The 24,827-nt window shown below is 40.0% G+C and overlaps 1 protein-coding gene across 1 annotated transcript in view; it reads left to right on the forward strand.

The window, feature by feature from the left end:
* The window catches only part of ADCY5 (adenylate cyclase 5), a gene marked incomplete at its 5' end in the record, with an annotated part of 205,400 nt that overhangs the window by 102,911 nt on the left and 77,662 nt on the right, over positions 1 to 24,827 (forward strand). The window contains 2 exons of the mRNA XM_008638242.2: positions 17,570 to 17,719; positions 22,760 to 22,881. Coding sequence (XP_008636464.2) covers positions 17,570 to 17,719; positions 22,760 to 22,881 — 272 coding nt within the window. The remainder of the gene's footprint in view (positions 1 to 17,569; positions 17,720 to 22,759; positions 22,882 to 24,827) is intronic.

Below are 24,827 nucleotides of genomic sequence, written 5' to 3' on the forward strand. Positions count from 1 at the left end.
TGCAGCTGTCAGGTATTTCCAGCCCTTCATAAGTTATCGACTTGGAGTCAATTTCTCTTCTCAGAACTCACAGAGTATATGGTTAAGGCAAATTCTGTAACATTTTTGACTTTGGGTGACACAGCAAGAATATTTTGCTTAGTTCTCCCTGTTTAGCTGTTGTCTCAGAGGCTGAGACAGAGAAGATGGTGAATGCTTTTATCAAAGTATTGGATAATCTGGTGCTTGAGAAATCTGTATGCAAATCCTGGCTTTGCCGCTGTTTTTTTCTGTGACCTTGGACTAAATATTTGTTTGTTCTGTATGTATGAGACATGAGGGTACTGTATCTCTCATTTTCAAGCATGGTATAAGAATGGATCTGTAAGTACTTGAGGGGCCATGAAGGCAGGAAATCTTATCGACCAAAGGCATGCCATTTTATCACCACACTTGTACACGTCTGTAAAGAAAAAAAAGAAAGAAAAAAAAACATGAAGAGAGAAGGTTTTCCTTGTGTCTTCTACTATTCCAGCAGCCCATTATCACCCTTCCACTTAATGCAGCACTGCCATGTGAGTCTGCTCATCTTCTTGCATGGGGTACCTGAGTGGGATGTTGCCCTATGGGTGGCTGAGTTTAGTTTAGGTTTTACTGGGTTTTGTAATTATCAGGCACAGATGAGAAAACTTAGAGCACTCATTTTGTCTGAACATTACCATGCCTTCTGCCTCTGCTTGGTCTCTGTAGTAGTTTTCCCTGAAAATTTTCTTTCTGTGTTAGAGGAATACGGAGTAGATTTCTGTTTTATAAGATATTTCCCCTGCCTCCCCTTGCTTTCTGTGCCTAGGAGGATAGTGGCCTGCAGCAAATTCCCTGCAGCATCTGTGTTATTGCATACACACACTTGTGACACTTTAATAGTAGCTGTCAGATAACATTAATGTGTTGCTGCTACAAATAAATCAAGCAGGGCTATGAGCAAAGAAGTGAGTGAATGAGATAGGACAGTCTCGTCCATCACTATCAGACAAGGCCACCCTAAGTATTGTCTGCTCACTTCACCAGTGAAATTGTTGGCTGTGTAAAGACGTGCTTAGTGGAGACACCCAGTCCTTAGCCAGCAGCCCTCCTTTCTGTGAATACCCAAAGGGCTTAGTTTGTCAGTTATTCAGAATAAGGAGAGGAAGCCTTCTGAAATGACCTTGAAGACCCTCTTTTCTTGAGTCCTAAGGACGAACCCTTTTTTGTGGGTCCGAACCTCACGGTTTCTGTCAGGTGACTCAGCGTGACTGCTGTGCCAAATCTGGTGGCAGCAGAGTGGTTAGGTAAATCCTGAAGCTTGAAACCCCTGGCTGCCCCCCTGGCCCTCTTTCTAGGAAGGCTGTAGGTAGTGGAGCTGGTCACCAGAACAAACAACTGAGTGAGGGAAAAGCAGTTACACTGAAATTCCTCCCACAAAATTATAGGCCTCATCTGTCAGTGTGCCACCACATAAGGATCTCTGTTCTGTGGCTCTCTTTGTACTTCGGAGAAATTCATTAACTTAGTACTGCTTATAAAAGGCTCTTTATCTGATAGTGCAGATGTTTCCAAACTCAGGAGTGCAAACTGTTCCTGGAATACTGTCCTCCTCCTACTGCTTGTGGAGATCGTGGAATTATCTCTTGCATTTTAACACTGTATTAGAAAATTGGCCAGCAGTAACTTGCTCACAGCTGAGATTGCAATATACTCACTGCACTGCCTCTGCAGGCTCTGCAGACACACTGGGAGTGTCTGGCATTTGAGAGCTGCATAATATGGATGGAAAATTACTGTGTTAGTTCTCCCACCTTAACACTTGTTGATAGTTGTAATAGGTTGTGATAGACTACAAGGAAATATAAATCATAAAGTATACCCAGACCACTGCCTAGTTCCTGAAAAGCATTAAAGCCTCATATCAAATGACCCTGTGATTCAAATGCATTCTTTGCAAGAAAGCTCAGAGAGTTTTAAGAGTTTTTTTTTAAAGAAAAAAGCTTCTTGCAGAAGCATTTGCTCTTACTGTGTGAAGGTGGAAAATTATTCTTGAGGATCCAGCTGTAGAAAGGATCATCACTACTTTTTAAAATTTATACGTGATTGTCATGTTCTTAAAATTCTCTCCATGACAAGTCCTTTGTAATTCCTTAAACTGGTGATGATTTTATTATGCTGAATTTGACAGGTTAATGATCGAGTAGGAAATAATTTAACACTTGTTAGCGCATTTTCTGATGATACAAAATTAACTCTTTCCTTTCTACATCTGAAATCAGTAACTAAATCTAGAGTTTGGTGGTAGGGCAGGGATTGTAGCAGGTAAGTACCAAGAGGACTGGCTGAGATCAGTGCTCCCTTGTTCCCCTGCATATTGCATTTAGGATAGCAAAAGAAACATTAACCGTATTGCTGAAGAGTCAATACCAAAAATAGAGGAATATTGTGTGTGTTATTGTAGTGATAGATTGGTCTAATGTAGGATTTCTTGAAGTATCTTTCTCTGAGGTATCAGGATTGGAGTTTTGCTGTCTAGCAGAGGTAGCAGTACCTGGTAGTTTGCGTGCTGGTTTGGAAGACTGAACCTGTTTGAAGGGGCTGCTGCCCCTTTTTTGTTCAGTCATTAGCTCCCTTGCTATGAAACCACTATGAAAACTTGGTTTGAATGGGAACCTCTGTGGTATGGGCAGTCTCTGACAGTAGGATGAGGGAAGTAGCATGGACAGAAGTGCTGACACATCACTAGTAATAATATTGTAAAGCAGTAAGAAGAGTAAAGGCACATGGTCTAGACTTGTGATTTTGAGAGCAAAAGAACTCACAGCCTGTTTTCAGTCCTTGTGCTCTGTGTATATATTTTAATAACTTATGTTTTTCTTGTTTGAACTGAGCAAGGCCTGGAGAACAAGCTGTTCTTCTGGAATCCTTTAGTTCATTTATTCCCAGTAGATTCCAGTGGGAAATAAAATCAACAGCCTCTCTTCTTCTGAACAGTGACCCTCACTGTGTTTGTTAATACCTCTCAGAGTCTGCCTCCATCGAAACTCAGGATATAATTGCTCAAGCAAAATATGCAGGGGAACAAGAACTAAGATTTCTTTGAGCTTTAAAAAAGTACATTAATTGTAATTACATACATTGATTTTGGGTGCCCAAAGTAAATGCTTTACTGTAGGAGCAGCTCATTTGTTTAAACTGCTTTTACAAATTTAACTTTTTATACAGAGTTTTAGATCCTAAAAACACCTCATCAAAGCATCTTAATGAACTGGTGACAGCTATACACCTGAAAGATCTTTGAGTGTGTGGGCAGAAATGCCAAAAATTGATTTCCCTGTGGGACCAGGAGAAAAAGGCAATTTTAAAAAAATCTTCTGGTTGAATTTGCATTTGACTTTCCTATCACTTCATGCTCCTTAAATGGATTAGTGACTGAGTCCTGCAGCACAGGATCTAGAGATGTGCATAGCTTGAATATGCCCAAGATGGTTTTAAATCAGGTGTTGCAGAGCAATGAAAAATGTGTTCTGTAATGCACGCAGTGAGAAAAGGAGGCCATAGCCAAACAAAAGACAGGAAGGACTGATTTACTAAAATAGACATGGAAAGGATCTGGTATAATGAGATCTGGTAAGTGAATGTTCTCCTGGAAGTGCTAAAATTCTGTTTGAATCTTAATCCTAGAGGTCTGAACTGTAAGTCGCCTTTCTGTATATCTTGCCAAATAGAGGAGGACTAGAATTATACTCAGGGGGACATAAAACAGTGTAATTGAGGCCTAAAGATAAGAACAGATTATGGTGAAAAGGGGAATATATGAAAAAAAGTTATTTTCAGAAACCTAGTAATTTCTTTAAAAGATGACCCCCCCATCATAGTTGTTCAAATTAGTGGGAATAGCTTCAGTGATTAAGTAAATTCTGTCTGTCTGAATAAAGTACTTGTGACAGTGTCAATATTGTATGGGTCTCCATCCCAGCACAAACTGCTTTACTGCATGAGGTGTAAGGTAACATGAAGAAATGTGTGTTGTCTGTTTAAAGCAGCTGTTACAGACACAGGAGGTAAAAAGGGGGCTTGATGGAGCACCTGGTGGCTGAGATTTAAGTGTGTCTCGGCTGAGGCAATTCTGTAGAGCTGGGGAAAGACTGAGATGCCATAGCACAGGGTTATTCACCTCCCCGGAGGGAATTACACCTGCTGTTAATAAGATTATTTTCAATGCCTGGGATCTTCAACTGCTTCCAGACAGTTTAGGAATCAGTGTGCTTGAGCACATTTTCCATCTGCATTCAGACCAAGGGCAGACTTTCTTCTCCATGAAGTGGAAGCTGTTCATGCCAGGTGTATCTTTTGTTCCTTTGGTACTGGAGCTGATCTTTGACACTCAAATTGAGAAGCAGGAGCAGAGCTGAGAAGACATGCTTGCAGACAGGCTCTTCAGGAACTCACAGCCAGGTTGTTTTACTGTTCAGTCAGTGTCAGCCACATTGACTCCAATTCTAGTGACTTTTATGACAGTGTATAGGATGGTGGACTTAGGACAATGTACACGTTCTGGTTTTTCTTTTCTCTACCTTTCCCTCCTGCAAGAAATCATGCTGCTCCTGCTCCTTGAATTAAAGAAAGGAATGGGCAGTAAGCCAATATACCTTCCTGATTCTGTTGTTTTCAATCTCTAATTCTCTTTCTTCTCGTGGATAGGTAACTTCTAGCATTTTAGTTCTTGTTGTTCAGAACTGATGCATGCACAGGTGGATGGCATCTAGCCATAGTGGTAGGAAACTGTGGGGAAGGTAAATACTCTCCTTGGAGTCCAAGTCCTGGATATTCAGCTCACATATACATATTGAAAGTCCAATAAAATATGATGCTGATTTTCCAACTAGTTTCTCTTTCAAAAGAGCACAGCTTGTTCTGAAGTAATTAAACAGCCATTTTTAAGATAGTTCTTCGTGATCTGTGCAGTGCTGATAATCAGATATAGCAATTTTGCATTATAAAAGTGATATTTTAAGGGCAAATGGAATCTCTGAAGTTGAGTACTCATGCTTGGAAATGACACATTGCCCACTGAGTCTTGTTTGAAACTAGATAAAAACTTGCCTGTGAGCTGATGAACATTATTCAGCATTTAGGTATTTGCTGCTGCAGCCTCTATTCACTTCTCTGGTTCAAGGCAGTCTCAGGACAAATACAGTGTTTAATACTCACAGTCTTTGTGCAAGGAATGGCAACAGAGACCATTTGGTCTTTTGCAGACCTGCCAGTTGAAGAGACTGTGTAGTTTGTTATTCTGCGAATAGTTATTTTTGAGGCAGAAAAAAACTGGGAAAAAAAATAGTGGTTTGATTTTAGTTCTAGAGGAAGGAAATATGTAATCATTCCAGAAAGCTGTTTATGCTTCTTTGTCCATAACTTACTGCTCCTGGTCCTCTGTTCTGATCCCCATTTCCTTCTTCTGTCCTGTTTGGTGTGGGTTCTGCCTCTTCTCATGTTTCACTACACTCTCCCTTCTCTCTGCCTTTTGTGTGTGTGTGTGTGTGTTTTCCAGAACTGTGAAGATGTTGTGAACTTTTCAGTTAAACATGAATGCAAGAAGGAAACTGGTAGATGATAACCACATGAGAAATTGCTGAGCAGGCTATGGTAATAACAAAAGCATCAGACAAACTCAGCAGTGGTCACTACTGCTTGTGATGCCTGACACTATGCCAACAGCTTAGCACCTGATTGCTGGACTAGTTGGGTTTATCACTTGATTTCTGCTATAAATTTCTGAAATGGTTTCTTAAAAGGGAATAGTTTGGAGGTTTTTGATTCACAGGCAGACAATGTACATCTCAGTCAGTTTATTTTGTGCTTGGTGTTCTCAAAGAGCAGTTGACTACTTTTAAAGACTGTCTTGTAGACCTTAGCGGATGAATGACGTCAATAACAAAAATTACCCATTTACATCTTTTGGTTTAGTCTGTTGTGTTTCTGTATTGTCCTACTTTGCATTACATATCTGGACTTGTGATTTTCCCTATCCTTGCACTTTTTCTTCTGTTTACTGTTATTTTACCAGCGCTGCAGCAGGATGTGCCAGTTATCACTGCTGTCAAGGACCACCTACTTTGTGCTTGAAGGGAGAGCTCATATTTGCTTCACCAGAAAGCACAAAGAAGTGTACGATGAAATAATATCTTAGAGATATAATTAATAATTTTCTCTAATTCTGTCTTAAGTTGATACAGTTGAACTGATAAGAATAGACAACTGGTTCCAATATCTTTATCCTATCAAAATGGCTTAGGAGCTCCCTATTGGATTTAGACTTGACATTACAGTAGCGTGGCAAAGAACCAGTTTAGGATTTCAAGCCACAGTCATGGATCTGATCACACACTGAAACATTTTACACCACTTTTTTATTATTATCTCTTGCTAAATTCTTCATTTGTGTGGATCTCAGTTCCCAGACATAAAGGCAATAACTGTACCTGTTTCTCAGTAGACAGCAAAACCTCTCTCGGCTGTTTTTCCTCTTTAGGTTATTTTTTTATCCAGTTATCTTCCACATTGGAAGTACTTTTCATAAACTCGTTTTGTTTCGAAGTGAACTAATGAATCTCCACATAATACAAGGGCTGATTTGTGAAAGGCTTACTAGGCAAGGCCAAGTGCACATGAGCTGTATTCTTGGAAATTAAAAATCTAATGCTATGACTAAATATTTAAGCAGTGGTGCAACAGATGATGATGACAGGGAAAGAAGTTTGCAAGCTAATTTGTTTATTGTCAATATTGTCCACTCCAGGAAAAAAAAAAAGTCTCTTTGGAATATATTAAGAGAAATACTGCGTATAATGTGAGAAAAGCAACTACTGCTATTCAGTGGACTTTAAACTTCAACAGAATTGTGGTATCAGTTTTTGGTTATGACAATTTTTTAAGAGGCAACTGGGAAATATACTCTATAGTCCAGGAGGTCTCTTAGGTCCTGTCTTCTTGTCATATTACAGAAAATTCTGAAAATAAGTACTGCCTATTTTTTTCTGTCTGTCTTCCTCAGATTAGGTTACTTTAAATAATCATAATTTATTGGTTTTCAAAGTTCAATTCAGTGGTGTACAGTATCCTCTTGGGGAGGTTAGTATGATATTTGGTCTATTTTAAGTTCACCTCAGAAAACCTATTCAGCTGCATAATCTCTGGTAATGATCTTTGGGAGAATAAAAGTACATGCTCAATTACAGGCTCAGAATTTTCCACTAGCAGCAGAAATTTGGATTTAGTTTCTTTATATCCTACTCAACTCTCAGCCAACCCAACTTATTTCAATTGTCAGAATTCAAAAGCTCTTCCAAACTGTGCATCTCCAGGAAAGTGAAGTTGATTTGTTTGTTTCTGTTAAACAGTGGAATTCTTACAGTATTGTAATTCCAGTATTTTCATTATATTCATCTTACACATTTGACAGTGGTAAAAAGCAGGTTTAAGATCCTACCAAGATATCTTTCAGCTGTAGCATATCTTGATTCAAGAATCCAGCTCCCTGCCATTTCATAATGCTTACAGAAATTAATGATGCAGTCTTGCAGTACGGGGCTTGGATAATGTTTTTGATACCTATGCCTCAAAAATTTACCTCGAAATGTTTTCCTTCAGATTCTGCAAAGCAATGTAAATTGTGCCTTGCAGAGTATGCTGTGAAAAACTCATGTAGTAGCGAGTATCCAAATTGTTGAAGCTATTGGAACAGAATAAGGTTCATCTAGGCTAATTTACAAATAGCCATTTGGTTTAAGCCTGGAATCGTGAGGCGTTCGTGTTTGTGTGTTTGGGGACAGACGGAACCGGGGAGCTGAGAAGAAAGTGCAGGGTGGGTAGTAATAGGATTTACTGTGCAAAGAAGGCAGAATGAAAGACTCATGCAGAGTGCAGTAGTGCAGCTCCAGAGGCACAGAGGAGAGGGGTTGTGTACAGTGAAATTGAGGCAGGCCAAATTGTGTTATAATTTGTATTATAAACAGAGCCGGTTGTAACCACTGTCATTAGGTTGTGTTACACTTGCCTTTATAAACAGTTCTGAAGTGCCTTTTAGAGCTTCTCTATAAAAATCTTTATTATATTACTGCAGACCTTTGAAATTCAGCATGACAAAGCTGAAGGCCAAGGAATGTGCCTTCAAGCTGATCATTGAGCTCAGTTAAAATTTGGTCAGGAATTTGCTTACTGAGTTTTTGTGTTGTTGAATCCAAATCTGTTTAGAGATCAGTATGCTCAGCTGCTCCAGCAGCCAGATACGATAACAGACCTCAGACTTGTGTGCAACCCCTCTGATGCAGAAGTAAGCCCGTTTTACTGTAACAGCTGGCAAAACCACACATCAGCCTTTGAAGGAGGGTGTGTGATCCAGCCAGGTCCCTCATAGATTGACTTGGATATTAGTGGTGGCTGTGCACGATCTTTGCAATCTGCTATGAATGCTGCTCCTTCACCTCATCTAGTGCAAGCCACTGCTTCAGTTCAAGAGTTCAAACTTTGCTGGTGGTTCTTGGTAAGTTTTGTTTATTAAAAATATATGTTGGGATAACGATGTTAATAGGAAGGAACCAGAGCTTGTGGGCAAGCTGCTCTGGCTTGATTTGAAATCCAGCAACAGAAGAAGAAAGCAGGTCTTCTTTAAATCAAAACCAAAATACCCATCTGTATTCCATTCTTTCTCCGTTTTTTACATTTCTTCCCACACAAACAAACAAAACCAGTCTAACTCACCACCTCCTAAAAACACGCATTCTAAATGCTTGGGAAATAGTAATTTTTATATCTTACAGACCATATTTAGGGCACTCATTTCTGCCTGCTGAGCAATTGGAGAATGTTCCTTTTTCCCAGATAAATAAGACTTTCATGTGACTAGATAAATATTTTTGTTTTCCCAGTGACCTGGAGGTGACTCCTGTGCTTAAATGACGATGGAAGATAAGGGGTGTAATGCATTGCGTGTATCTGAGTCCAGGGCTCCCTGAAATATTCCCAGGAACACTAAAGACTAGGATTCACTGTGACAGGAGGAAGCAGAGGGGTGTTTGTCTTCATGCTTTTGCCTATTTAGTACAGACGTTTTCTCTCATAGCTATTGAATGCAACCACAAGTTGGGGATGTGCTTCTCTGTGGAGCGTGTTTGCTGGCACTGTGTAGGGTGTTGGGAAGGGCAGAGTACCCCTGGACAGGAGGAAGGGGAGGGGAGGTAATGGCAGCCATGGAGGTGACTGTGAAGAACTGGGATCCTGGGCTCCAGAAGTCTCTTCTGCTGAGATCATGTACTTGGTATGGCTGCCAGGCACAACCCGTTCCAAGGCAAAAAAAAATGCAGGAAAGCAAAGTAAACATAATCTTGCTCCCACCATGGCTTAAATCAGTTTGTGTATTTGCTTGTTGAGTTAGTTGATGTGTATTAATGGACTTTAAGGGTAGCAGTCTAATTTTAAGAGAGCCTGATAGAAAACCTTAGCATTTGTCTTCCTTCCCTCACATCCCTTCCATCAGATAAGGAAGGAAATAGGATATAAATGATTAATAAAGTACATTTCTCGACTTTTCTCCTCATTGATTACAACTCCCTTCAGAGACATTGTGCAGATCTGGATAACCAGACATCTCAATCCAACTTCTATTCAATTACAATATTTTTCTACTAACACCTACTGCATCTTCTTATCTTACCACCTCCTCGTGTCTTGGGAGCATGGGGACAGGTGGGATTGGCATGAGAATAACTCAAACGTGATTACAATCATTCGCAGAACAATTGATTTTGCTGGAATATCAGAGCTTTGCTTAATTTTCTTAACTAAAGTCATTGTCTAAATTGCCTAAGCCATCATGCATCTGGGCAAATTTTGTACAGTTGTCAAAATTATCTTGACATGTTTTTTATGGGAAGATGTTTATCCAATGACAGCTGTGAGTCATGCACAGAAAGTCTAGGAGCTTTCATCCACTTTCACACCCTCAAAGAGAAGTACCTAATGTTTCAAGTCCTGTTTGAAGGGCTTTTATTTTGGTAAGATTTTATTTGGTTGCTGAAGTCTTTGTCACCTCTGTTGATCAGAAACAAACACACTTCCAGGGAGATGAATTCACTCTTGCTACAAATGCATTTTCACTAGGGTCAGGTTAAGTGAGCTGGAGAGTTAAAAAGTTAAAATACTGTGTGGTATTGCTCAGGAGATGTGTATCAATCCACGTCCTCCATTTCTATCATGTTGTTCCTACTGGAGACTGCCACAGCAAATCTGAAACAGGCCAAACTTGCAGCTTGTGCTCAGGAGAAGCATCTGGCTGGTGTTCCATCTCTTAAGGTAAGAAGCCACAGGATTTGAAGGAGACAGCCTGGTTGCAAAGACGTGGGTGGTAATTTAAATAAAAAAGCAGGGCGTGAATTGTCAACAGGGGAAAGGCAAGGGGAGATGTCCCTGTTTTAGTGGAAGAAGCCTCCCCCTAAGTTCTTTCAGAGTCTCACTCTTGCATCCAAGGGCCACAGGGTGTTTCGCTGGAATGGCAGCTTCCCATGCAGCTTTTGCCTTGCTTCATCTGAATCACCATCGAGGATCCTTGCATGAAAACCAGTGCTGATTTGTAGCTTTTAAAGAATGTTAAGTGTGGAGATAAAGAAAAACTTGTTTGCCACAGGGATTTGTTGAGGATGGATGACAGACCCCAGAATCTCCTTCCCTACTGTTTTATTGCTAGAGAAGTGCAGCACTTCCTCCCTCAAAGGCTGTGCCACCATGCAAAGGATGCTTCTCTGGGACTGTGATGGAGTTCCAGGAACACTTAGGCACAGAAATATTTATTTTAGCTGATGTTACACCAAGATTTGGCTAGGACAATATATTCTCTTCTTAATCTTACCAGTCAGTAATGAAAGAAAATTAAATCCCAGCAGAAAAATTAATAAAACACTGATAGGGAAATAGAATTTATCCATTTTATGTAATAATTTTTCCTCTTGAGAAGCTTGATTAAAAAAAAAAAAATCTGTATTGGTAATGTTTTGTTCTTTAATAAAACCAGGATTTAAAAGTTTTAATTATAAAGAAATCCCAAATCATAAATACTGCATTGTTCATGATATTGCAAATATTGGTGGGCAAGAATGCACAAGTTTGCAGTTACAACAATCAGTAAATGAATTAAAGTTACATAGAATAAGGTGTGAAGCATTACAATTAAGAATGTAGCATCAAAGATTTCAATATTCTCTGAAACAACTAAGAGAATTGAAAAATATAAATATCTTGATTTTTTGCTCTGGATTAGGGGTGTAGTGCATTATGTCTCTACCTGCAACTATGTATTTAAAAGGTAAAAAAGATTTTTTTTTATTCTAAAGAAAGAATTTTCATTCTAAAGAAAGAGCTTATGTGGGGCAAAATACTTGTTTGGCTTTCCTCTGGGAGAACAGCATCATATCTGAGAGATGAATTTATGCTGGGTCTGGAAAGGTGAGATGGTTGCTGAAATACACAGAATGGATGGCATCAGATTAATGTTTTTATTGACTGCAATTCTTGAACAGAGATATTCACAAGTGGCATAAGGGTTCTTTTAGTGTTTTCAGCCAAAATACCATGTGTCACTCTCAGCAAGTAATTTTATGCCAAATATAGAATCTAGTTGAAAGAGTGAAGTGGGCAGCTTTTGTTCCTTGTAGGCTCACCAAAGAGAAGGAATGTCAAAAAAGTTTCAGAAGTGTTTCTGCCAAGACATTTTTTGTTCTCAGCATCAGCTGAAGAGATTTACTGCATATGTAGAACATTGCTCTCTAATACTCTCTAAAGAATTCTGCTACTTTGCAACAGTTCAACTATGACTTAGGGAGGCATCTAAACTCTCCACACTGGCTTCAGCAGCACTACTCTTGTGTTAGAGAGGCCTTTGGAAGGCAGTGGCTGTAATTGGTTTTCTGTTCTGCTCAAGATCCAAGCAGTGGTTGCTGTACAGCAGCAGCAGAACAGAGAGGGAAGGCATCAGACAGCACCTTCAGAAAATTTGTTCTCAGGCTCTGGTGTATTGATGTAATCTTTTGATGTTGCAGTTATCTCTCACTATTCAGTAAAAGTATTTGCCACGTTTGAAATTGAAACCTCCTGATTTCTTCACACTGTTCTTTACTGGCCAAACACTGGGAGAAGACCGTGTGACTTTAACTGTTTATTTATCTTTCTGGGATAATCTACAATTTTCACTATCTTAATACTCTGCTGGCTGTAGCTCTGGGAAATGAAAGATGTTGTTGTATATACAACACAAATACATGAGTAATTTGATCTCGGAGCCAGCTGATGTTGTCTTTCATTTTAATTTTCATTATGCCTTTGGCTCTGTAGCTGCTCCAATTTTTTTATTAGACAGTAGTATATAAAGAGGCAATAGAGGGTTAATTGCTGTTCAGGGCAATTTAAAAAACAGCACCAGCTATATCTTATAACAATACTGTCTCATAATGTTTGTGCTTTTTGTCTTTAGAATTTATCCATACTTCCAATTCAAGATTGCACATATTTGTGCGGCAGAATTGTCTTGGATAGTTAGAGCTTTTGTAATCATAATATTTTTGTCCCTACATTGTTTACAGTAAGTACTCAATAATTTTTCATAATAATTTTTAAAGGTTAAAAAAACTAACTCTCAAAAGTAAAGATGATTTCAGTGTCTGCTCCTGCGATTAATAATTGGACCAGTTTGCCAGTTCAGTATACAACCACTTTGAAATGTAGCCCAAATTCAATTGTTATCTGCTTTTAATCTGGCTGTTGCACAGATGATCACTTAAACAAAAAATTTGCTACTGGCTGAGTATCATGAGAGTTGGAAAGTTGAGGCAGAGCAGTGACATGCTCAGGAAAGAGGGGGTACATAGTTTGTTGTTTGCTGCAGGTTGTGTTGTGTGACTTTTTAATCTCCATATATGTGCTTTATTTCTCCTTGAGACAGTTTTATGGCCCCACAGTAAAAGCTTCAAATGTAATTGTTTTCAAAACAGGACCTTACGAAAACATCAAAACAATATTTTGATTGAAATGAAAAATAAATAAAAAATCAGAATACTGATTAGTGGTGTTGGAAACTAAAGGGAATAGCCTAATGCTGTGATCTCAGAACAGAAGTAACCCTGAGCCTCTGCAGGAGAAGTGGACCAAAGCAGAGTAACTTGGCAAAAAACAGAAGTTGTGATTTTTATAATAAGCAATGATATTGCAAGGAATATGGCCCACCTTCTCATGTCAGTAGCCAGCCTTGTTTGCTCTGGCAGAGGTAGGGAACTAAATTTATCTTGATGCTATTTCTCTTAAGCATGTTGTTGTCTCTTAATTACATATTGAATAGCATCTGGTGTTTGAAGAATTATCGAATAGAAGCACAGCAGGGGGAAGTGTGGCAATATTGATGCAAGCTGATACTTTTTCTGCTGTGGTGGTCTGGAGGCTCTCCCCTGGCCACTGCTTCATCCTCAGCCTGGCCTGAGGTGCCCAAAACATCAATTTTGTAATACTGGTGTCAGGCCAAATTTAGCTCTCAATTTCGATTTTGTAATACCAGGTTTTCATAACTCCTAGAACATGTGGAACTAAACTGTTTCCATCTCTTGTCTTTCTTCCCTTCAGTCACCAGGGGAAAAAATTATTGAAAGCAGTTTCCTGCGGGAGATTCAACAAAAGCGTTGCAGTGCTCTGTTTGTGCGATGAAATCAAAGCCACTGGAAACTGCCTGGTCTGTTTTGTTGCTGGAGTTTGAGTGATCTATTATTTCAGTGGCACTAAGGAGTCACGGTGCTTTTTGAAAACCCCTCACAGTACATAGCTTTTCCTTAGGTGTTGAATCACCTTTGAAGAGCTCTGCCTTGGTAACACCAAGAGAACAGCATTTCTCTGCCTCACACAGGTCATGTAAGAGTAAACGTTTTAGTTTATGAAATACTCATACTGCAGGCAGGTTTAATAGCTTAGCTAAGAGTTATATGTAAGTTAAATGGTCTTTATAAACTATTGTTTTCCAAAATCAGTAGGAATCTTCTTTCTTTAAATCTCTAGTTAGGCAGGGGAAGGAAATCAACTACAAACCAGACAATTATATCTTTCCATTGCCTTGAACAGCTCTTCAAGCACAGGTTGTCTGAAATATCTGCCATAATATGTTTTTACTTTTCAGGCCATGGGGTTTAGGGAATCAGATTTTTAGTATCTACATCATCTCCTTCCTCCTGGGACTGAAGCTGGTTACCATAGCAAAATGGCACAGAAGCTGATAAGCAAGTAGTACCATTTGGCAAACATGATAAAAAATTATTTTGTTAAGACAGAGGGCTGTGAAAAAATTATTGCTCCTAGAATTTTTTTTTTGCTTTATTGTGTTTTAAAATGCCTGTGTAGAAAATTCTTGTGAACAGATATTGAACAAAATTCTCTTGCTTACTAACAACTGTGGCTGCAAATAGTAGGAGCTTCAGTTCTAAATCTCTGCAGATCTTTGATATTTTCACAGAAAAGTTACACAATAACACAGATAATACACAGTCATTTCACTCCTTATGTTTCAGGGTGTTGCAGAGATGCTATACTGTGAATTAAATGAGCTCCTGCTAAACAGAATAAATACAGACACCTGTCTGTCCCCTGCTACTTAAAAATTACATTGCAATATAGTTTTTGTTCCTACTTGAGGAAGCACGGTCATCTGAGTCTGTCTTGTAAATCAGTCTGTGAAGTCCCCTGGGTTTGTGTAAAGTGACGTTAGTGAGAGCTGAAAAGTTAAACTGCTTGGTGTTCCAAAAATATTGTCAATAATGTCAGTTCTGATGATGTTTTTTGTACTCCCTGTCTCAATGTCCAATATGAACCACACGCCTTGAGCAGCACAGCCTGGCTGTTTAAGGCATCATCACAGTAACTGTATCTCTCTGCGTGGACCCCACTGGGGGGACTTTTTGTTGGCACAACACCAGTTTGTCAAGAAAGACCAAAAGAGAGCTTGTTTTGAGGGCTGAGGTGTTCCTCTTTCTGCTGGGTTAATTCTCAATATGTTGCCTGGCATCTAAACTTACCTGTTGTCTCCTGTTCTTGGTACAAGAGTTGAGTCACTGTTTTGGGGAGGTTTTTTGGGTTAGTGCTAGTGACTGTAAGTGAAATGAAATCTCAGAGTCTTGGGATTAAAGCAGAAAACTGCTTATTTCCTTAAAACCTTCTTTGTTCTCAGTTTTATCCATTCAAAATATATCATACGTGCTTATGCCATTTTATATGCCCTGAAAAATTTTCTAATAACTGCACAACTGAATAGCTCCAATAGAGAGGATTTGGGAGTCTTGCTGTAATCTGGGCATGCAAAAGATACTGTTTATTTTTAACCCCTTTGAGCCCATTTTAACCAGATTGAACTTGTAGAAGTGCTGTTCTTTGGCTGAGAGTCTCAATCAGTGCATCCATGGAGTGGGAATCAGTAAATCCTAGAAAACCCCTATTTTTGCACCCTTTTTAAGCTTTTTCTTCAATATAGTAAGCCTTGTCTTTTTTTTTAATGCTGGGGGGGATTTTTCATCTTTAAAAATTATCATTACCACCAAGAAAATACCATCAAATGCCCATTGGATGCAGCACTGCCTCAGGTTAAGGCAGGATCTGGGTGGGGGTTGACTGGTGTCTGATCAGCTTGGGGGAGAGAGGTGGAGGACCTTGGATCTGGCAGGATCCAGGCAGTCTTAGAAAGAGCTGAGTGAGAACATAATTGTGAAGGGAATGTGTGAGTTTAGGATTGGGACTTATTTCATGCCCACGTGTGCCCTACATCTTCAACAGCCTCCTCCCAGTGCAAACTGTGGCCTCTGCATGGAAGGACCCGTCTGTAGGGGTTGAGAATAATTTCGTCCTAGAAAACCAGTTGTCTGCAAATACATCTGATGCCACTGGTGATAGTCACCTGTGGGTGTCCATGACCTGCAGGTCCTTGTGCTGTAGTGTGGTAAACAAGTGTGGGAACTCACTGCAGGGACATGGCCCAAAATGCAGAGCTTGGATGCAGGAGCTTGGGAAGTTGGAGTGTTGCCATCTACTGGCAGCCATCCACAGAGAGAAGTCCCTCCTCTGGCTGTAGTTGACGGTGTTGCTTGTTTTGAGCTGAAAGATGAGGTTTTTCTGCCTAAATTCTGTTTCGAGTCAGAGCTGTCAATAAAAGAATTGTTGCTGTCCTTAGCACGTGAATGTAGTCAAACAGTTGGAGTAGCACCAGTCAGGTTTTTATGGAGAGGCTGTTACTCTTGGCATGTGGGTCCATGTTTGAGATGGGGGCAGCTCCTCTCTCCTTCACAGTGTCCAAGTTGGTTTGGGGAGTCCTGAGCACCCCCTGTGAGCTCAGGGCTTGAGGGTGCTCTGCAGCTCCCCTGCCCTTCAGAGTGGCTCCATATTTGCAGAGAATGGGCTGATCTGGAAACTGCTTTTTTTATTCTGTAAGTAAAAAATTAATAAAGGCAAAGGATATATTTGGGCTCATTAGGGAATAGAGCAAAGATCAGTATTATTAAGAATCTTGGAGGTCTGACAGTCTTTCCCCCTGGAAGAAACGAGAGGTGTTTCAAATAAGTCTGTCCTCAAAGGGCGATCTGGTACAGCTTGTGCAAGTCTCAAAAAGTCCTACTGGGACTGACCTCTGTTAAGGGAAAGGTTTACATTAAACCATCAGAACAGGCTTTGAGAATTTTGCTTGAAACAAATACCAGCAGTGGGCATGAATATTTTTTCCTTTTTATTAAAAAAATAAAAGGTTGCAACACAAGTTTTCAGCAAAAGTTATATGACTGCTTCCTTACAAAACATAACCCACATGGGAGTAGAAGAGTGGCATAGCTCTTCCTTCATGCTTGTCCAGCTGAAATATGCCTCAAACATAGCAACTAATTTCTGTACTCATGCATAGAAATGTAAAAAACTTATGTTTTTATCTAGTACTATAAAATTTTGAGTTGGAACTAGATTATAAAAATTACTTCAGTTCCTCTGAAACCTTGTGAATACCAACACTTTACCTCCAGTATTTTAAGCACTATTTCAAAATAATGGTATTTATTGTACCTTCGAAATGTTTTTGAGCCAGATATGTAGGCACACAAACATGGAAATATTTGTGTTTCTCTGCCAGATCTCTGTGTGTGAGTTATAAATGACTTCAAATGATGGAGCAATGATGTATTTTTAGTTGAATTGTGTCACAGTAGTCCCAAGATAATGGATAACCAAAAGCGAGGTTGCAGAATTACCAGTGAAATTGTACATTTTATTTGTGAAGTAGTACACAGTGGTAAGAACATATATTTGAGGTCATATATGGAAGTTTTATATTTTAGAGACTAGAGAGGCAAAATACACTGGAATTAAGAGCCTGAGTTTTAAATGTGTGTTGGATTAAGGAGTCATGGAAGGGGCTGGATTCTGGCTGGTGCTTTGTTACCAATGGCAGATTTCCAAAGTGTAACCAAGTATTTCTCTCTCTCTTTTTTTTTTTCTTTTGTTTTTGTTGCAGCTGGTCTCCAATGTCCTCATCTTCTCCTGTACAAACATTGTAGGCGTGTGTACCCACTACCCAGCAGAGGTGTCCCAAAGACAGGCTTTCCAGGAGACCAGGGAATGCATACAAGCCAGGCTGCATTCTCAAAGGGAAAACCAGCAGCAGGTAAGAGCAACAGCTGGAAATTAAAAATTAAAATACTGAAACAGAATTAGCATGCAAATTGTTCCTGTAGGATGGGATTTGAAGGCTTCTTGCTCCATGAGTAATCCAGGCAAGAATAGGTTGATGCTAGAGGACAGGATTTTCAAAAGTTTGAAAGAAAGTTCAGGGGTGTAGTTCTTGTCCAATACTCTGGTGGACTTTTCCAGACACAGCAGCATATCCTGTGGTATGTGCTCTGTGGATTAAAATTACACAGTATACAAAGAGTCTGCATAGGTTTTTTTGCACCCATCATTGAAGCCAGGTGTTGAATGCAGGTACAACACACAGGCTTTGTACTGACCCTCTTTGTAAGGTCAGCCTGGCATGATTGTCTGCCAAGCCACTGCCAAAAGGTAGATGTAATGCAGGTAAGAATTGGTCCACACAACATAATATTCCTTGATGGCTCCAAAGAAGGTCCTCTTCTCTCCTTTCCCAAAGGTTCCTACCTTCTTACACACCTCTCTATATCTTATGGGCCTCACATGAATTGTATTTGTTCAAAAAGTAAGACTCATCATCAGCTTCATTGGTTTTTTCCCATAAAAAGCCCTCTTGCTGCCAACATACAGCTGAGTTGTCAAGGGTACTGCATGTATCTGCTCCCCTAATTAATTTTTGGGTTCTCTTGCAATGAATCTCTTGTGTCCTTGGAATTAGACACAGAAGGTCTTTTGGGGCAGCTTGACTATTCCCTTGCTAACACATATCTCTGTCCTGCAGTACCTCTCATAGTGGTCTGTTCAGTCCAATTTAAAATGAATCATGAAACGGGACTTCCGCTCATCCCTTGGGAGATATCTCAGAGCTTGGTTGTGGGTTTGGGGAGAAGTCAGGGGAATGAATCAGCTGGGGAGTCTTTGCATCTCTGTGGCAACTCAGATTAATTTTCCTTCATGTCTCAGCTCAGCTGCATGTATGGATTTGTGTTTTGGCAGTTTTTTGTGAGGTACCTCTGGCTGACATAGCTGCTGTTCAATCCTTACTGTGAAATAACGTGTACACGTACTTATTTGATACTTTATGTATGAAAACAAGATTCACACTCAAGACTCCTTTATCCTTTGGAACAAATATAGTCTCAGAAAGATGAAATGAGCAGCCACTCCACCTTCCACATCTTGAAGTGGAGGAAAGGATTGAGCCAAGAGAAGATGCCATTTTACTTATTGATTACGGCTCTGTCCTCCCTGCCGAGAGACTTCCTTAGCAACACGGCTCAAATGCTTGTGCTGTGCTGGATTTGGACACTTCTGTCTCAGAAGCAGCTCCCAAGAACAGTCCTGACAAATCTTGATGCTTTTTTCTACTCTCCTTCTCCAGAAAGTACTGTACCACACATAAGAAAGCCAGGACATCAGAAAAATGTGGGTCAAAGCCAGTCACTGCCAAGTGCTCTTCAGTCCTTCCAGCAGTACCTGGCAGCTGGAGACTCCTAATGAGATTATTTGCTGCCACAGCCTGAACTGACATTGATCTCCAGGTTCAGTTCAGATGCCTCTCTATGCATAATGCATTGAGATAATCATGATGTGACAGCAGACACAAAAAAGGGCAGCTTAGCCCACATCTGGGAGAGCCAGTCTCCAAACAGGGGTGGAGGGAAACACAACTGTGCAGCCCAACACTGTTATTTATTGTTGCTTGTCTTTTTCTGGAGATCGATGGTGCTCCTGTGTGCTGTTCTCTGTTAAAGACAGGCAGATTGTCTTGGGCAAATGACCTTTTATTTTCCTTTATTAAGGATCTACCAGCACCCAAAATTAACCAGAAAGTAAATAGAAAATCCAGAATGTCCAATGCAGAAAAGAGACCACTTGTGATTTCATTACTTGATATAACCTAGGGCAGAGCTATAACAGGAATCACTGTTGTTTGCCCAGAAAAAAATATTCTTGGATGAAAAATCAGGTGTTCTCCATACTCTGTAGGGAGCAAATAACATTTGAGTAAGAGATGGGTTGTTGAGACTGCACTGTCTTAATGCAATAGCATTGCATGTCTTTTGTCTCTGTAAAGTTGTTCTCTCCTTTTTTCATCTCAGCATCATTTTTGTAAAAAGTAACTGTTACTAAACCTGAGAATAAATGGATAATCTTAAGATACTAAGTATTTATAGTGATTTGAGGTCATCCTGGGAGAGTACTACATAAATACTTAAAATTCCTATGCGGAGTTGTAGGAATGTGTGTACCCATGCACACATATATCCATGTGTATGTGTGTAAATCTGTGTTGGACTCCTTCATCTATGTGCCTGTTTTAGAGACTAGTGCTCCTTGGGATGCATTTGTTTAATGTATAATTCAGTGGAACTATACTTGCATGTTATTTTGAAGTGAGAATTATATATGGATTTGCTCTTGCTTTTTTATCAGGTCAGAATGCTGCCTTGTTATACTTGTAGAACAGCAGTCCTAGTCACCTCGCTGGTGCATAATAAGTGATTTTACAGCGAGGGCTGCAGCACTTTCTAGTTATTGTACCAAAATGAAAATTATACTCTAGTGGAGACCCTAATTTCTCTGCTCCATTTGAACTAAAATTTAGAGATTTGGTTGTTTTGAAGGCCTTTTAATGTGGCTTATGCCTTACAAATGCACTTGTTATAGCCTTCTCCTGTTAGCTTCAAAGGTTATTTTCAGTGACTGTGATGGCTCCAAGCAAACAGAATAAAGATAATGCTCAGCTCTGTAACACAGCTCAACTTCCTAATTAGTAGCTGCATGAAGGGATGTTGTGCCACATGCTTTTGTTTCACCTGATGAGCCTATCTTATTCCCTGATTATTAGTTCAGAGCAGCCTTAGTGCAGCTCCTGGAGATCTCAAGTGTCTTGAAAATATTGGTGATTTAATCTGGCAGTGCCTATGGTGTCAGGAAGAGTAGGGGTGGGGGTTCTCAAGTAAAAGCTGTTCGGAAATGTACATGACAATCTCCTGGAGTGCTCCTAACAGACACTCAGGCTCCTGAATGTGTCTCTGTTTTGGAAGCAAGTAAACCCTCTATGCTCGTGCGCCCACAGGGAATGTTCCAAACCTGTGGGTGCCCCTGAACCTCTCATAAAGCTCCAAGTTATTTACAGGATGTGTAAAATCACACATAAAATAGCAACTTTCACACATTTGAGGATGCCTATTAGAATATGCAAATGACAACAGTGTATACACCATTTACTCTGGAAAACATACAAATGTGTTGTGCTTTTCCACTCAAGGAGTGCACCAATAGCTGACAGAAGCCTAAGGACACGTGCATGATTCATGAGCTGCTTTTTTTAAAAAAATGTGGATATGTAACTGTTAGCACCTGCAGCATGCTAGTGAAGGTGACAGTACTTTAAGAAACAACTATCTTTTCATGACTGATGCAGTTTTAAGCAGAGATAGAAATCCCTCTAACACATCTTCTGTGTTATTACTATCTCTTCAAAGACTGAAGGCAGAATCTTAAAGAAGTCTCTTTAAGGTGCCCACTGAAGGGGGAAAAAGAAGTACTGAGCAGTGCCACAGATTAAAAAACGTCTCAGTGCATGCTGAGCACATTTTCAGTGAATTCGTCTTCCTCTGGTTCTGCCAGGGTTCCTCTCTCTCCTTAGAGGAAGGAATAAATGGTGAACTTTCAGTTAAAACTAGGAATTAGAAACCAGAAATGTGCCTGTAACTGCAGGACAGGCAAGTGGTTTGGTGACGTGAGTACTTGGGAGAGGATTGCTGACCCCTCTGAGTCAGGCCTGCATTTGAGCCCTGCTGCTCCCTGTGTTGTTGAGAATTAATGAGCTGTTAGATAAGGTTAGGGACCTTCATTTGCACCACCTTCTGTCTGTATCACCAAGAAGGAAGGCCCTTTTCTTCCTCCTGCTCACTGCAGGGAAAGAAAAATAAAGACAAGAGTGGCACAAGCTTTTGGGATTCTTCAGCTAGCCCAGAGCACTGCCTGCAGGTTGGACTGGACCATGGCAGAGCAGATCCCAAAGGAGATGCTTCCCACCTTCATGAGCCATAGAAAACTCTTTTGAACTTCATGGGGTGTGACTGGGAATAGGATTAAGCTCTGGGCAGCATTCTCAGGTGTGATTTCTGATATAAACAGATGCATCCCTGGGGCACAAATTACCCACAGATTTAAATTCTATAATTTCTGTGTGAAACTGGCACCAAATTTAGAATAATAACAAGCACTTGTTTTTATGTGAGCTTCTAGGAGAATCACCAGAAAGTCATCATTTTGTCAATTTTTGCTAAGTCTATACAGAACAGCTTGCAAAATAATGTTTAAAAAGTCACGAAAGATATGATCAGTAAATAAAAGTGCCAAATGAGGGGCAAGGAAAGCCACAAACTGCTGATGATATGTGGTTATTGAAAATACTCTTGTAGGTGAGTGGGTGGGTTCACAGGTCTTAATGCAGTTGGGCACTAATAGCACTTTAAAGTGTAGCAGTATAATACTTTTCATGCTGGTTTTATCGGGGCGTTTCTACAACATTTTAACTGCTAAGCGCAGGTTTGTGCCTGCTGGGGGAATGTGCTTAGATAATTAGATCAGCAAGGAAGGAATTTTAAATAGTGCCCAAGGGTGTTGGGGTATCATTCCTCTGGTGTTAGGTGAAGGAAGACTTCGTGGTGGTGTGTAGAGACTGTGTGGGAGGTCAGACAATATCATTTATCAGGGTCCTTCCAAGAACAGTGCGCGGACACTTTGAGTTGCATGGTTCCTTCATTTGCAAGAATTGGCAACAATGATTGTAAGCCCAGTGCATCTGGAATGAAAAATAATCGTTTTTCTTCTAAAATCATTGAATTCTTACTGTTGGGTTTGGGAACAGAATTGCATATGACTGCTTAGGGGATCAGCTACTGGGTTTATGGAGCCCATTTTGCTTGGTTGTACTCATCTCTCACCAAACTGATGAGTCATTTCTCCCCAGTAAGGAACAAAGTGTGTTTGTTAACTGGGCAGCAGGTGTTTTAATTGGTTCATCTGTCTGACTCCACAGGAGCGTCTCCTGCTCTCTGTACTTCCTCGACATGTTGCCATGGAGATGAAAGCTGACATTAATGCCAAACAGGAAGACATGATGTTTCATAAGATCTACATCCAGAAGCACGACAATGTCAGGTACTGCGGGGACAGGGGTGCAGGCGAGGTTTGGGGGAGGTATCCCTGGAGTGTCGCTAGCTGACTTTTGAAAGTTTGTTTATAGGATGGTAGGAGGATTGCCTCATTCCGGCAATATCTTGCTTTGAGAAGTGACTTGAACTGATCTCTTTCCTTACATTTTCCTTTTTTTTCCCTTTTTTCTTTCCTGCAGTAAGTGTTGATGATTTTGAGAAGGTATTATATTGGGGTTCAGTTATTTTTGGATGGTTACAAGCACCCCTCTGATAAGACATGATGGAATGCAAGTTAAAAATTAGGAACACTTCCCTCAGGGTGAATTGCAGAGCCTGGCTAAGGTTAAGATTTTCTGGAGTGGTTTCTGGCAGTTTGGAATTATAAGAAGGGTGTCCATTAGTGACAGCCTTGACACCTGCTCAGTCACCCAGCAATGTGTTTCTCCTTGGTCTACCTGAATGAGGAGAAGGGTTTGATAACCAGTCTCTGGCAAGTCATGCAAAATCAAACTCAGCCTGTGTTGCTGGAGTAGTCCAGCCCCAGGAGCTTCTGAACATCTCCTGGTTCCCGCTGTCCAGTTTCCCAGGGAAGAGGCAATAAAATAGTGCTTCAGATGGCTTGATAGCTTTATAGGCTGCAGTTACAAAGTTTAATTTAATCTTGATGCATTTCACCTCTGCTGTGGTACCTGATCTCTTTGGAGATACTTATGTCTCAGCTAAGCCAGGTCCTGGAACTGTGTAACAGCTCTGTCAGTTTATAAGTACTTCTTTTGAGACAAAGGGGCTGGAGACAGAAAGCTTTCCTTTTCCATTTCCACTTACAAAAAGAGTTTTTCCTGTGAGCTCCTTGTGTAGCCTTTCTCCCTCATGTAGCTTGAGTATGATGGTGAATTGTATTTTCGGATACTTTATGCTCAACAGATGAAAGTGAGTTTCTTACATCTCTAACATACCACACCCTCCAACAGTTGACGTGGAAACATCCACATGAAATTCTGATGCATTTGAAGACATTATCTTAGGATTGAGGATAGCTGGGAGAGGTAATGTACAAGCAGAAAATTGGGAGATTGCTCAGTGTTGAATGTAGAGTCTTATATAAAACTCACTGAAATCAGGGCAAGTCTGTGTGCTCGCTTGGATGGAATTCAGCCCTTCAGTTTTTTTGGTTATGACTCAGTAAAGAGATAAAGATCCACTAGCAATACTGAAGAAAAAAACAGTATCAGAAATCAAAGACTGTAATGGTTCAGTGATGAAAAATAAAGGATATATGCATGGTGATGAAGGGGAGGGGAAGAGGCCGTCCACAGTGCCCTCAGCAGACTTTGTGCTACAGTAAATTAAGTTTTGTGTCTTCACATTCATTTTTTCCTTAATGACACTGAGCTTGTTCAAGTAGGTGTGTAAATTTCTAGTGATAGATGCTGTTTGTGAATTACTTTTGTCCATTACTCAAAGGTCAACTTGACATTCAAACTAAGTGCAATTCATTAGGTACAGCATGAGACTATGGTATTTTAGTCTTTCACATCAATTTCCATGTCATTATTTTGTAGGTTTGAAAATTGTTCCGTAGTCAAATCTTAGTAAAGCTGATTATCTCTTTAGGATGATACTGATTTGAAATTTTAATTTATATGACTACATATACAAAAACTAAATAAACAATAATGAACTAAGTTTGCAACTGGAAAATTTTAAAGGGGGAAGGGGAATCTGACGGAACAATAGTGACTGGAAAAAATAGCCCAAAGATAATGGTTGGTATGAAGATATGGAGATCTCAAAAATGACACATGGCTAAGAGTAGAGAAAGGAGATTCAGCAATGATTTTCAGCTACAGCTGTGAAGAAACATGAAAGGTGAAACACATATACATAAATGGTCATGTGCACCAGTCAGTTCCTGATGGGTAGCTAACAGGATGCTTGCAAACATTTAAT

Source organism: Corvus brachyrhynchos, unplaced genomic scaffold (assembly GCF_000691975.1).
Source record: "Corvus brachyrhynchos isolate BGI_N302 unplaced genomic scaffold, ASM69197v1 scaffold126, whole genome shotgun sequence".
Classification (NCBI taxonomy): Eukaryota; Metazoa; Chordata; class Aves; order Passeriformes; family Corvidae; genus Corvus; species Corvus brachyrhynchos.